The sequence below is a fragment of the Nipponia nippon genome, unplaced genomic scaffold (assembly GCF_047370975.1).
Source record: "Nipponia nippon isolate SJK-2023a ecotype South Korea unplaced genomic scaffold, ASM4737097v1 scaffold_1, whole genome shotgun sequence".
Classification (NCBI taxonomy): domain Eukaryota; kingdom Metazoa; phylum Chordata; class Aves; order Pelecaniformes; family Threskiornithidae; genus Nipponia; species Nipponia nippon.
The window spans coordinates 37,920,384-37,935,134 of record NW_028262290.1 but is presented as its reverse complement, the minus strand read 5'-3'; the positions used below and the strand labels follow the sequence as shown (position 1 = coordinate 37,935,134).

Sequence of the window (14,751 nt, the reverse complement as noted above, 5' to 3'; positions counted from 1 at the left end):
TAAATCCAAACCACAGCACTATACCAGCTACTAGGAAGAAAATTAACTCTGTCCCAGCCAAAACCAGGGCAGTCATTACCCTGAAAAGTTTGGGGACTGCTGTTGTAGAAAACAGATAGTGTTGAGATGCAAAGTGGTGACTGTGCTAGTGTTAGCGGGATTCCATCTGTTAAAATAAGAATCAGACATAAGTTTTCTACAGTTAGAAAAAGCAATTTTTTCATCTTAAGGAAGGTAGCATCTTGGAAAATTCCTCTTATGATTGTACAGATTCTTGTGCTTATGCTACTTGCTTACAGGAGAATTGAGTAATGGTGGGGTTTTTTTTGAATAAAAATATTTTTTTAATATACAGAGACCAGCTTATGTAATCCTTGAAATAGTGTAACAGGGAAGAAGTGACAAACACTTTCAAACTCAAGCTTAAAGCTTGACAAAGCCCTTTACTTTTCCGCATTCCTTGACTTCACTTCATTCATGTGTTCCAAGAACATCCTACATTTTCAAAATGTGAAGGTTGTCTTCAGTCTTTATTTCATTAAGTTGATCAGATTTGTTTCAGAAAATATAATTCCTAGCAACTGTTTAGCAAGTAAGATTTGATATTTTAAAATATATTGATTTTTATTTTTTTTTACTGTAGAAAAATTATCTGACTACTGGTGAAGTAGATCCATATACTCAGGGATTATCTCTTCCTATTGATGAGCGAAGATCTGCCAAGGTAAATATCTGGAGGAAACTAAGTAAGTGGTGCATAACTTGAAAATGAACCTGGATGTTTAAACTGTTGTGGAAAAATTATTTCCACTCAAGTTTTTTTGTTTGATTGGTTTTTTTTTACACTGTTTACAAATGAACATTTTTGGAGGTGGTCATTAGAATAATTTCCAGAAAAGTAAAGTCTTTGCATTTTGTTGTTGTTTTTAAATTTTTAATTCTAGGTTACCTGTACTCTTAATTTTTAGGTAATTAGATGTGTAATTCTATACTGATACTAGACTGAGGTTTGCTACTTCTAATTCACACCTGCAAGGCACTTGATGTGTACAAAAGCTCTAGTGGTTGTGCTTGGGTTTTGTTCAGTAATAAGTATTGATCTAATAAACAGCATTATTTTTCTTATATATATGCTTTTCTAATTTATTACTCTTCTTACTGCAGCCTGGGGATAATTTTAAAAATATTTTCTTGTAGTTGTTTCTACAGTGATATTCTTGTCAGTTCCTATCAGAACTAGAGGAAGTGTGCTTTCTGCTGTACACAATTTATTTTGATGTCTGTGTACATTTAACCTACCTGCTTATCCTCGTGATTTTTTTTTAACAGATAAATCCAGGAATCTAAATAAAAGCTGATCTGTTATTTCACATATTGCCTGCTGTTAATATACGAATCTTCCCCGTTTCCAATCTTTCTTTGAGAATACAGATACTAATGTGTTTTGTGAAAAGAGTACACATTCTCTCTTTGTGTTCAGCCCCTTTGATCTCCCTGAAGTTTCTTACGGTCTTGCTTTCATATGTTGGAGAAAGATAGCAGCCATAACAGTCTATCTGCTGTTGGAGGTTCATGGAGGTTAGAATATGAAGATGCAACGTGCATATGTGGATTTTCTTAACCTCTGGTCCATTCCTCTGATGCATAGTATGATTCTGTGGAAGCCTAAATCCGTCTTACAGGGGTCACCTCTCCTCCTGCCTTCACACTGTTGGCCTTATATTCCCAGTTCCTTGCTTGTGTTTGCTTGTAAATTGATCCAGGAAGTTGAATCAGCAGAAACATTGTAATTTAGCAAATATTTTTGCTGACTTAATGAACACCACTGGTTGGTTCTTAGGATCTGTCTAACCCCAGTGGAGATGCAAGGCAGAAAGAGAAACTGTTGCTGGAGTAGGACTGGACTGTTACACCCTTGGGGGTTTTATTTGGTTTTGGTTTTTTTTAACCTATGTTGCCTTGGAGTTGCATTGTTGCTCTGTGTTTGGGGCGATGCTGTCACTGTAATCTGGCACAAGACTTCTGCTATGGAATGTGTTGGTCTTACCCTTGCTGTGCTTAGTTACACTTTCTGCCTCTCTTGTGCCGGCAATAATGTTTGGCCATATGAGGAGCCCGGTGAGAACTGAAATAAGTGAAAATTGCTGTTACGAAAAAGCCCCAAATTCCAAATTATACCAGTGTTAAAAAAAAGGGAGGCAGCAAGAATGAAATGCCCAGGAAAGGGAAAGGACTCCTTCTCAGTGGCAGCATGTATGTGTCCTGAGTTTATGTTAGCTTCAAGTTCATGTGAACTTTGTGTTAACCCTTGCGAGGTGTGCTGAAACAGTGAAAGATAAAGTATCTTTGATTAATTCTGTGGAAATTGAAGATGTATCTGCACTGGGAACATGTCTGATCATTGATGGTTTTGTATTATAGCAGCCCAACATGCGTTGTATCCTTTTTACCCATTTATTTATTGCTGTTGCAGAACCTAAAAGCTGCCGGAAGATGGCACACTGTGCCCTGCTAAACGGTTAGCTTCTGGGCAGCTAATGAATAGAGGTTAACATTTGCATTTTGGTTTCCTCTGTTAGGTAAAATGTGCAGTCACACAGCATATTGAATTTTCTGCTGAGTGTTTTGCCACCTGTTAAAGACAACGCTAGCTTCTCAGCTTTGGAAAATACCCCTCAGGCAGCTTTCATAGCTGTCTACAGGTTTTATATTGTCACTGTCAGAAAACCTATAGACACAAATTTTGGGGAAAAAAAACCAAACAACTGTTTTGGGGAGCATTGGTCTCATTTGCAAAACTATTACTAAGCTGGTATTTCTATGGTGATTGCGGTATAGAATCATAGAATCTTTAAGGTTTGAAAAGACTTCTGAGATCATCGAGTCCAGCCGTTAACCTAACTGCCAGGTCCACCTCTAAACCATGTCCCTAAGCACCACATCCACACGTTTTTTGAACGCTTCCAGGGACTGTGATTGCATCACTTCCCTGGGCAGTCTGTTCCAATGCCTAACCACTCTCTCCGTGAAGACATTTTTTCCTAATATCTAATCTAAATCTCCCCTGGCACAACTTGAGGCCATTTCCTCTCGTCCTTGTATAAATTATTTTTGTTTGACGTTTGTTCATGGGAAAGTAAATTTACATATAATGTTCAGATTTTTTAATACCTTTGGCTTTTTATTGGAAAATACTGTAGTGGAGAAGAGCATGATTGGTAATATTGTAATATAATTCTCTTTTTTTTCATTTATATGATGGTTGGAATGAGGTAGTATAAGAGATGCCCCATGCTCTAGACATAAGGTACTAATACCAGGAAATAATGCAAATTAGAGTTTGCTTTACCTGGAGACTTTTGTATTTCATATTATATTATTAGGCTATTGATGTACAATTCCTGCCCATTTTTAGACCTGAGCAAGCTGGTTATAAAAGTAGTCACTTTGCAAAAGCAGCTAGGACAAGGTGGATAGATCATGGTTTTAGTTTTCCTTGCATTCTTTGTGCTTTTTACTCTTTTTGCAGTCATCTTAACTGCTCATTTGAATTTGACAGTACAAGTTATATCCTAAGCTATAATTGACACATCTTGTCTATACATATATTTGTTGTCCTGTTTTAATTATGAGTGGGGCAAGTCACAACTAACCTTAACACACAAAAAAAATTGTATGTTTAAAAATCATCTGTAAATATATTCAGATTGGAAATTAGAAGGTGATTTCTGATTGTCAAAGGAGTGAGGCTTTGGAACAATTTTGGAATAGATCTAGCAGGAGGAAACCTAACTGATTTTAAGATGGAACTTGATACACAGTAGTGTTACTGGGGACTAGACTTCATGTCCAAGAAGCTGACTTCTACTTACAGATTTCAGATTAAGAGAAAGTACTATGTTCAAGAACGAACAAAAAAACTTAAAGCAATTCAAGCCCTATCTGTACATCACAAAGAAGGGGGGGGGGGGGAACACACAGCTGGCATGTATTCATTTAATACTGTAGTTCTGTGAAGTTAAAAGCTACTCAAAAATGCAAAATTATGATGCCGTTTTCAATGCCTGTTTTAGGAGAAACTACGGCTTGAAAGAAACAAGGAGTACAATCAATATCTCAGGGATAAAGAAGAATGGAATGAAAGGCTAAGGAAATTAGGGAAGAAAACCACAGAGGTAATAGAGTTTTACTGAAGCTGATACAAAGAACATCATAAATGATCTTGTCAATTGTTTTATCTTTGACTAAGACGTATAAAGAAAGACAAAATAAGCAAAGAATATCATTCAATTAGGCCACAGTTTTATTAATATATGTAGCAATTCCTGGTTGAGAATCATACAGTGCGGTTCTTGATTCCTACTTCAGTCATGTCTATCTGGTAGAGGGATGCTTTCATTCTTTGTGTCTGAAGCAAGTCCCTGGATTGTTCTTGGTGCTAAAAGTGGTGGCCAAAAAAGCTATCTCTGAACAAAATGTTGAGCTCCACACAGTGTTCCTTAGCTTTTATTTGTAGCTGCTTTTTCCTCAGACTGTGTCCAGCTCATGAGAAAGCAAGGCAAGGGCAGGCAGCTGTCCAGTATATGGTGCTGTGCATTTGTGAATCAAAAAAAAAAAGTCTTTACTACTGCAAGTCAGCTAGACACATGCATAATTGAACTCAGATTCTGATCTGAGGCCTTTTATTTGTATGGTAGTAGGCAACTAAGCACCATGCAGCCATTTGCTCACTCCCCACCCCTCGCAGTGGGATGGGGGAGAGAATCAGAAGGGTAAAAGTGAGAAAAATCATAGGTTGAGTTAAAGACAGTTTAATAGGTAAAGCAAAAGCTGCAGACACAAGCAAAGCAAAATCAGGAATTCATTGACTACTTTCCATTGGTAGGCAGGAGTTCAGCCATCTCCAGGAAAGCGGGGCTCCATAACACGTAACGATTGCTTGGGAAGACAGAGGCCATAATCCCAAATGTCTGCCTTTCCTTCTTCTTCCCTCGTTTTTTATCCTTGAGTATGACATTATGTGGTATGGGATATCCCTTTGGTCAGTTGGGGTCAGCTGTCCCAGCTGTGTCTCCTCCCAACTTCTTGTGCACTCCCAGCCTCCTCGCTGGTGGGGTGGGGTGAGAAGCAGAAAAGGCCTTGACTCTGTGTTAGCACTGCTCAGCAATAACGAAAACATCCCTGTATTATCAACACTGATTTCATCACAAATCTAAAACATAGCCTCATACTAGCTACTATGAAGAAATTTAACTCTATCCCAGCCAAAACCAGTACAACAATCAACAGGGGATTTTAAGGTCTTATTAGCATTGCTGTGAGACCCTTTGTTTTAGTAATCTGGAAGCAATATATTGATCTGAGAAAGCCTCTCTACTGCTTGTTAATTGTAAAATCTTGTGCAGAATGGGTAAATTTTCTTTTTTAAATATTGTTGCCTTAGTTTAGTGATGGACTGCAATAATTTGGAACTCTCATCTAATGCAGATTTGATTTAAGAAGGCCTTCCACATTTTTTCAATATGGAAATTCTTAAGTGTACAGTAGTGTGAGAGCTAGGTCATTCTATGAAGGGACTTGTATTTGTACTCATAACAGCTGAAAGTTTGTTGTCTTTCTTACAGCAGTTGGCAAGTGCAAATACCCCTGTATTTATATGTTCTATCTAGAAGAATGTTTCTGGTCAGTCTCCAGAAAGATTGTTTTCTTATGAGAAGGGTCTTTTCCTCCAACTGCATTGGAGTGTCATATAGTTGAAAACTATCTTAATCTGTGAAGACAGCTATAAGGCAGTATTCAGGCATCTTTTAGATGTCAGAATTCAATATCTGATTCTTATTGTCTTCTTCAAAGGTTGGAGTGCTACACAACAGTGATCCCTAGGAAATACATGGCAAAAATGCAGCTTGTTTGTGAGTCTGTAAATCTCTAAAGATTTTTCTACATGTTTGGGTATTTTTGTTTCCTCAGCGGACTTACCTAATCAAGTCTATTTAGGGAATCAAGGTTTTTTCTTTCTGCTTTGTTTGTCATCCCATTTGACCTTTATGTTATATTTTTATTATTCTTGTGTAGAAAGAATTTTGCTGTCATAAAAGAAAAAAACAGGAAAAAAACCTGGTGAGGATTTGTTGAGGTTCTTCCTTCTCTGAGGGATGTTTGACTTGGAGTGAGAGTCAAATGAATGGGTCTCATGATTAACATATGTGGCCTCAAAAGTTTGATCCAATAGTTTAGATAGTCATAGGATAAACTTCAGTTGCAAGGAACGTCTGGAAGTCACGTAGTACAGTCTCCTACTCAGAGCAGGGTTAACTTCACAGTTAGATCAGGTTGGTGAGGCCTTATCTGGTTGAGTTTTGAAAGGATGGAGAATCCATAGTTCCTCTGGTCAACCTGTTCCACTGCTTTAACTGCTTGATCTGAATTTCTTTCCCTCCATATCCCATCGGAAGTTCCTTTGCTGCCACTTGTGACCGTTGGTTCTTTGAAAATCACGATTCTGGCATCTCTGTAACCACCCATTAGGTCGAAACTGCAATTCCTCCTGCCCCCATACATACCCTCCTTAACCTTCTTTTTCGAGGCTGAACAAATCCATCTCTGTCAGCTTCTCCTTTATGAGCTCAAGTGCCTTAACCATCTCAGTAGCTATCCTCTGCACTTTCTCCAGTTTGTCAGTATCCATGGGGAGGGGGGGAAACTGGGCACACTACACCGAAACCTGAATACTGAATAAATACTGAGCAGAGGAGAAGGATCACTTCCCTTGACCTGCTGATGACACTCTTGTTAATGCAGCCCAGGGTGTAGTTGGCTGTCATCACTGCAAGGGTGCTCTGCTGACTCATGTTCAGCTACTCGCCCACCACTAACCCAGGCCTTTTCTGCAAAACTGCTTTCTAGATGGTCAGTGCCCAGCCTGTACTGGTGCATGGCATTATTCTGTCTCAGATGCAGAATTTTGCATTTGTTGATCTTCATGAGCTTTTTATCAGCATATTTCTCCAGTTTGTCAAGACCCTTCTGAGTGGCAGTCATACCCTCTAGTGTATTGATCATTCTTCCCAGTTTGGTGTCATTTGCATCTTTAATTTATTTTTCATTACATTTGGTAAAGTATGAGTTAGTTATCGTTATTCCACGGATGAAAGATTAGCGCACTGAAATACTACAGGATTTACCAAAAACTATGTTGTTTGCTAGAACTGTGTATTGAACACTGGTCCAATGTGTCATAGGGTTTTTTTAATCCACTAAACTATCTTTTCTCATAGTGACATCTCCTGGGGAGCAAAGAAATAGGTTAAGAAATGGTCAGGTTAAAAGGTTGTGCTCATAGGTAAAAAGTAGTACAGACTTGCCTGAATCTGGATAGAATAAAGATATCTAGTCTCTTGATGAGGTATAAAGTGCAAAGAGTTTTTTGATTTTTTGCACCTCTGAATCTGAAGGTCAAATTGGAGTTCATAAAAGGCTCGCCCAGGATTGATAGCCATTCTTCTGAAAAATATTAGTTAAGAGAAAGAGTGCTTTTTTTCCCTCAAGAAAAAAAAAATCCCTAGCTTTTAAGCCCTCCTTGAAGTGTTTTTCTTGCTCACCTCCTGCCTTTTCTCCAGTACCTGTTTAGGGATTGTTTGAAGAAATACAAAACCAAGTTTTTGCTCAATGTGTTTGTTTATAGTCAGATCTTTTAATATTTTTTTTTCCATTAAACAGAACGAGATGGACAAGAATAAAAAACCTATTGCTGTTACCAGGCTCCAGCCAGAACTATATACAGAAGTACAGCCCTGTAATACGGGTACAGAACCTCCCAAGAAGGATGCCTTTACTTCTACAGAAGGTTATGAAGAGCTGCTAAATAAGAGATGGCTGGAGGAAGACAGGTATCATAGGTTAGATGATGAGACTGAATTGAGAAGTCGACTATTAAATAGAAGACTTGATGAAGATTTGGATGTTCCTAATCGAAGACATCGTGGATTTGCTAGCCAATCTGTAATTCCTATGAGGAAGCATCACAGACTTGATGAGGATCGTGATTTTGGTAGAAGATACTACAGAATGGACTATGATCCTGAGATAAGTGAAGAAATGGACCCTAGATTTAGATGTGAAAGCGCTTATGACAGAAAAACTCCCCGTGTTTTTTATGCTGAAAGGTATTCTTAATTCTGTTTTGTCCTTTATTTCTGTAGTGCTTGTTGATAGCCATGGTTTGCTGTCATTGAAAATTAGACAAGATTCACATGTGAAAGCATGATTTTTGTACTTACTTTAAAAAGGAACTTTGCAATAATTTTTAGAAAAAATACTTTAAAATTGGACCAGTACCTAAGACTATACATCCTACATTAGGGAGCATTTTATATATTATGGCAAACCAAGGATACTAGAGAAATTACCCCAGAAAAAGAAGCCCACAATTCATTTTTATAAAGAGCAGCTTGCCAGAAAACATGTTAGTATTTGAAAACAAACCCCTGCACTGGGAACCCAAGATTACATGTATTTTCTTAGTCTGTAATAGTTACAGCAAGTCAATTTTCAATTCAGATTCCAAAATTGCTTTCAGCTTCAGTTTTCGGTACATACCACTACGTGTCAGAAATGTAAAAAAAAAAATTTTTTTTAAATCCTCTTTTTTCCTGCATGTCTTGCTAAATGGCAGACTGTAAACATATGCATAGTTGAACCAAATCCTGATAGTGTTAATAGGTGCTAATCTCAGTAATAACTACACAATTTGAATACACATTTAAGAAAACCCTAACCAAAAGAGGGTATTTTAGATAAATCATTCAGGAGGAAAACTGATAGTAGGTACTGTTCATTATTAAATAGTCTTTACTGTGTTAGCTGATAAATCAGTTTGACTACTTTGATGTAAATTGTTAATCTTTCTCTTCTAGCTCACTCATTTAAAAGAAAAAAAAAAAAAAAAGAAAGCATAACCTTCCCAATCATTCAGGGTTTGGCAGTCTGGCCACCTTCGGTTATTCCATTGCAAGAACCAGTTGCTTTCAAAAACAGATGGGTTGTGGCGTGAAACAGTACCAAACTTGAAACAGATTTGTTTTATACAGCTAAATTCAAATGAAATAAAGCAGTAGAGTTTCTTGTAAATAAGTTTTAAAAAGGTGCTTGAAGAGTGTTCATTTGTTCACTTTACAGATCTTGGGAACGTGAGTGTTGTAGATGCACTTTTTTTTTTTTGCCTTTGTGTTAAGCCTGTTGCCAGAATTATTTTAATGCGCTTGCTTCAGTGAAGGAAATGCCACTGTCTTTCCCTTATTAGGAAAAATAGCCACTTTTTTTTTTTTTCTAGAATTAACACTTCTAGAAAAAACAGAAAGCAAGTTGTACTACTCTCAACAGTGTTAAATACTACAATCATGTTTCGTTGTTAATTGCTGGTGGACTGGTTAAATGATCTTTTGAGTCATTGTTTACAGGGATAATTTTCTGGATAGTACCGCAAATTAATAACTGGGAGAAACAAACCCTAAAATGCTCTTCTACTGCAAAAGTGTTTTCTAAATTGAATGAAGTCATGCTTCTTTTCCAGTTTCAAATGACAATAGAGTTAAAATAACTTGTCTACAAATACAGCTTTTGATATTCTTTCTCAGCCTTTAAAAAAAATAAAGAAATTAAGTAACTATGGAGAAAATGAAATGTCTGGAAGCATTTGGGAGATGCAGACTAAATAAATGGGTTATTTCAGAGTTTCAGGTTGTATGTTCACATGTGCTCCTAAAAGCATGTATTTATTCATACAATGTTTCTGAAAAAGACTAGCAAATGGAAGCAGTGCTTAAATAGATAGCAGAACAAGATTGCCCATTTTCTGCTGAATGAGATTCAGAGAAGATAATGCAAAATACAAAAATTGTTCCATCCTATAGTGTAATATTGGTAGAAATGAGCAAAGGAGGTGTTAGGGTAGAGAGGGTGGTCTTGTCCTACAATTTTTCAGAAAGAAAAATATTAGAAGCTTGACTTGGCGTCTAACAAAGATAACTAAAATGTCCGTATTTTTGAGACTGACAGCAACGTTAATCCTCTATGTTAATTAACATCCAGAAGGATGAATGTCCTCTTTTTAATGGGTAGCTGTTTGCCACTGTCTAATGCAATTGGACACAGAGTCTAATCTTTAAATAAAAATGTCCATTTGATAAAGTTTGAGGGTTTACTTTGTTTCTCAAAGAGTATATACAGAATTGTATATGTAAAATAACAGCAAGGATGGTGGTTGAACCAACAGTAGACAGTATCACGTTGAATAGAAGTATACTTGTTCTTAGTTATTCCAGAAAACACTGATGGTGCTTATTTAAATGTCCGTGACCAATATATCACTAGGCAATTCATTGCTTATTTGGAGAGGCCTCTGAAACAGTTTGGGTTTCAGTTTTCTTTTAAAAGAAAGTACAGAAGATCTGTACAAAGTCTTATCTTTGTTATTGGCAGACTTGGTGCATCTTCTTAAAAGAAGTTGCTGGACCATCACCTGAATTGCATGAACTTAAATTTGTACATAAAATTAAGGTCTGTTTTTTTTGGTGTGTATCTTCTACTTTGCTGAATTTTTATTGATTATTAATTACTTTTCATTATTTATTTTTTATTAAATGTGCTTTGTAACCTAGTACTTTTTTTTTTCCTCCTGCGCAAGGAGCTCCACTTAACCTTTTATGGACTATATTCAGTCTCTCTTCAAGAAGGAGAAACACATCGATTAGATACTGACAGCTCAGCTTCTGAAGAGTTAGCATTTTTTTTTTTTCTACATTTCAGGCAAAGTCACCTTTTCCAGAGCACATTCTATTCATGACAGAAACTAAATTCATAAGGAGGAGTATTTTTATTTGCTGTATTTAAGTTTTTATGTTTTTAAATGGGCTTTATTAGTTTGGAGAGGCAGGTCTTTGTAACAGGACTTTTCTGAAAGGTTTCTGTTTTGGCGGAGGCACAAGGACCGTGGCATATTTCAGCAAATAGAAATGGTGACAGGAAAGTGAAAGGAAGTGCAAAATGTTTTGGTTCTTAGGAGTGGAATGCTTTAGTCCATCCCCGGGAGCTAGGTCTGTCCTACGAACAGGATACCACAGCTTCTTGACTGAATTGGGCCAACATGCCTGGACCTGCCATGCTAAGCTTGCTGCTTTTTACAAAAAAGGTTGCCTCTTGAATGCCAAGGTTTGTTTCTTTGCTTCCTCCCTGCATCCTTTCATCGTGCTATGGACTAGGCTTTCTGTTTCCTGACTGCGTTTCAGTCTTACGTGACCAGCCTTGTAAGTAGCAGATTGATCATTATCAAAAAGATGTTCTTGATCATGAAAGAAGATCATGTTATGCCAAGAAGATGGATGTCGTTCTTTCATGTTGTTCTTATGGGTTGTTAAGATGCCAAATCAATGTTTAATAATCTGCTTGCACCCTTTCGTCTTTGATTATTGGCTTTTATTTAAATTAGAGATGGGCAAAGCTGTGGATCTTCTTACATAGAAAAAATCCCAACTTATTCTTTTATGTTTAGATAGTATTTTTTGGGGGTTTGCTTAATAGGAAGTCCATGGCTCTGTCCAGCTCTGAAAAATATATAACTTTGTTAGCATCTATTGGGTACTTTATTTTTCATTGAATACCTATTTTTGCCTTATTTTATCAAGCTAACTTTAAGTCCTCATTAAAGAGTAGTTAATTTGCAAGGCAAGAAAAGCCTGTAAATTCAACTACCCCAGATCTTTTCAGGAAAAGCTTCCTTGTGTCCATACAATTTTTGGCATCTTTGGAATTATTTAAAGTTTCAATGATATTAATTCACTGCATATTTAGATGATTGAAATTTTAGCTCCTGAATTTTTGTGTTCACTGTGTTACCTGTATTTTATCTTGATGAAAAGTCACCTCTCTCTTTTAAATGGTATCAGGTGCATAGTGAAGGGTAGGTTGTCATTAAAAGAAGCTTTTCATATCTGAATTAACTCTTTCACCAGACTTGCACAATAGCTGTGTGCCGAAATTTGTTGTAGACTTTGTTGGCTCCTGGGGATTAAGAGCAGCAAAGATCTGTTTCAATTAATGCAGTGTCAATGCTGAATGCTCTTCAGCTCTCAAAACTCTTAACCAGCTCAATAGATAAAGGTTGCATGAAAGCAAGCTTGAGAATTCAAACTCCAGACAGAGAGCTGCCTTGACAATGCTAGCAAAGTGAATTATTTCTGGAAATTTCGTGTGATATTTTCAGAACTGGTTCTGCCGTCCAGTGTGCAATCAGGCTGAAGATCCATTTGCACGAAACTGCTAGACCTTCCATTTCAGATTGTATGTTTGTAGGCAAGCATAGCTGAATATTTTCTATTTCTTTAAGGCCCTATGTGGATGGAATAGTAAGAGATCTACCTGCAGATTATGAAGACGAATTAAAGGAGAGAGCACATGTGCAGCAGATCTCAAGAACTGGAAATTCTAGGTGTGGTATACGGTGTATTTTTCTGATAAGCAGTACAAAATCATGGTGAAAGCAAAATGTTTATCTAAAATCCCTAATGTGTTGTCTGAAATGGCTGATAGTTTTTCCTGCGGCTAAGATGTAGTAGGACAAGAAAAACTTGCTTCCTTTGAGAACAGCTATTGAAGCTTGCATGCCAGTTTTCTTTTTGAAACACTAGATCACCAATTCTCCAGCTGAAGACTTTTCATGATTAGAATAACCTGGAATCCTTTTTTTGATAGTAGTTTTAAAATTCCTTTTTTTCCTCTTGTCTTGGTTTTGCAAGTCCTGAAGTGATCTAAGTGGATGAGGCAGAAGGAGAACACTTGTAAAGCCCTTATGTAAACTCTTGACTGGCACCACACAGTCTGTCAACATTGTTGAAGTGCTCAACTGAGTCAGTGTTTCTGATGGCTTCAGAAACCGCAGGCAAATGAGAACTGTGAGAAACGCCTTTTTGCCAGGCGGTTTCTTCTTTTGCTTGTGATGTTTCTTTGGATTTTAGGAAAGCTGTTTGTCATAAATGTATCACATAGTGATGTAAGTGCATCTATCATGTTTCACACAGACTGCAAGTAAATTCTCGAGTTTGATCTTTCCATTTTCTTTTTTGTCTTTGCCAGAAATCAGGTACAAATTAGTTCTTCAGCTAATGAACAGGCCAAGTCTGCAGCTGAAATGCCGTATGCAACAGGCCTTGTTCTTGGTATGTATAAAAACCTAACTAATGACACTGAGCTAGCCTTTCTTTGCATATTTTATTTTTCTCTGGGAATAATTAAAAACTAGAAAAATTAGCTTTTTCTTTGTGCTAGTTGTCCCCAAGGCTGGTAAATAAATATTATTTACATAGAGAAAATAAAAACAGAAAAACATGTTCCTTTTTCCCTGTAATGTAACGGGGCTTTCTAATTAGTTTTGAAGAGCTCAAGTTTTTTCTTAGATTTCATTAACAGTTTAAGGCCCAGATACATTCTTCATTTTTTTTACAAAATGAAGTATAGGAGAAATATTAACATCTGTATTGTTAAAGACATGGCTTGGTATTGAATTTCAATTACAGAAATATGGGAAATGGTACTGTTCACAGCCTTGTGCAGGAACAAATGATTCTGATCATCTCTTACTGCTTAAATGCAGCCATAAAATTTAGCAGGGAACATTATCTATTGGGCGTAGTAGAGAGAAACACTGTTGAAAACATTCCTAGCTAAATTCAGAAAATTGTATGGCAAGAATAAAAGAACTGTAGTAGTTCTTCAGATGGGAGCCTTTGAAGGAAAGCTAGGTTTGAATTATGGAAAAATTGACTAAAAGTTGTTAGAATAATTTCTATTTATTTTTACATTTGAACTCGCCTGATCTTCAGTGCTATGAATATGTGGCAGGTCAATTTTTTGGAACTGTTTAAAGGCAGCATTAAAACAGTGGTGTTGTAATGGTCAGTCTCTTTGATCTCTTCAGTCATCTCATTTGTAGCAACTTGAGTACATGAAGTTCTGAATTTGTATTCCTAGCAGTCCCGGTTAGGAGAAGAATATTGTTAACTATGTTGTATAAAGATCAAGTAAATTAACGCTTGAAATTTTTGGAAGTGAGAAGTGATTTCAGGCTTCCCAAAAATCACAGACCATGAGGTTGTCTTGCACATTTTGATCACTTTACAGTCCCAGCACAATAATTGAATTTAAAATTCAGTCAGTCATGCATCATGGGTTTTTTGTGGTGGTGGTTTTTGGGGTTGGTTTGTTTGTTTGTTTTAGTTCCTTTGCAGCTTCCTTCACTTTATTGTTCAGGTCTACTTCACTGGAGATCCACAGTGACTCTGTGTATGGAAATATGTTAGGAGTCCTTGTGTCTGATACTTACACTATATAGAAAGTGGTGATGATGGGTTTTTGTTTTGTTTTGTTTTGTTTTTAAAATAATAGAAGACTCTCTGCTTATTGTGGGGGAACTACCGCAAGTTGAAAGTTTTTTGGGTTCCTTAAAATCCATGTGAGATGTTATCACTGTTTCCATTTACATATACGTATCTGCCAATACATTGCTAATTCTTAGTAGTCATGGGAACCACCCTAAAAGTGGAACAATTTGCTTTCCTCCCTGCAGGCTTGACTCTCTTCCGTTTTAGCTTTCATTTTTATCCAGAGCAGTGCCTCATAATTTTGGAGTGCCATAGTGTTTCTTCCTTAGCTGAGCATTAGGGGGGAAAAAATATAAAATTTAAGTAACTTTTTTTAGTT

General features: G+C 36.8%; 1 protein-coding gene across 15 annotated transcripts in view; it reads left to right on the top strand.

The window, feature by feature from the left end:
• Nucleotides 1–14,751, top strand: part of CSPP1 (centrosome and spindle pole associated protein 1) — a 67,595-nt gene that overhangs the window by 14,361 nt on the left and 38,483 nt on the right. For 12 of the 15 annotated variants that reach the window (XR_015703491.1, XR_015703492.1, XR_015703486.1 and 9 more), the window contains 5 exons: nt 644–724; nt 4,074–4,175; nt 7,720–8,165; nt 12,383–12,484; nt 13,129–13,211. Coding sequence is in view for 10 of the 15 variants with exons in the window: in XM_087751953.1 (XP_087608079.1) it covers nt 644–724; nt 4,074–4,175; nt 7,720–8,165; nt 12,383–12,484; nt 13,129–13,211 (814 nt within the window). In the remaining 5 variants the exon portion in view is untranslated. The remainder of the gene's footprint in view (nt 1–643; nt 725–4,073; nt 4,176–7,719; nt 8,166–12,382; nt 12,485–13,128; nt 13,212–14,751) is intronic. The other 3 variants (XM_087751915.1, XM_087751901.1, XM_087751905.1) reach the window with 2 other exon arrangements.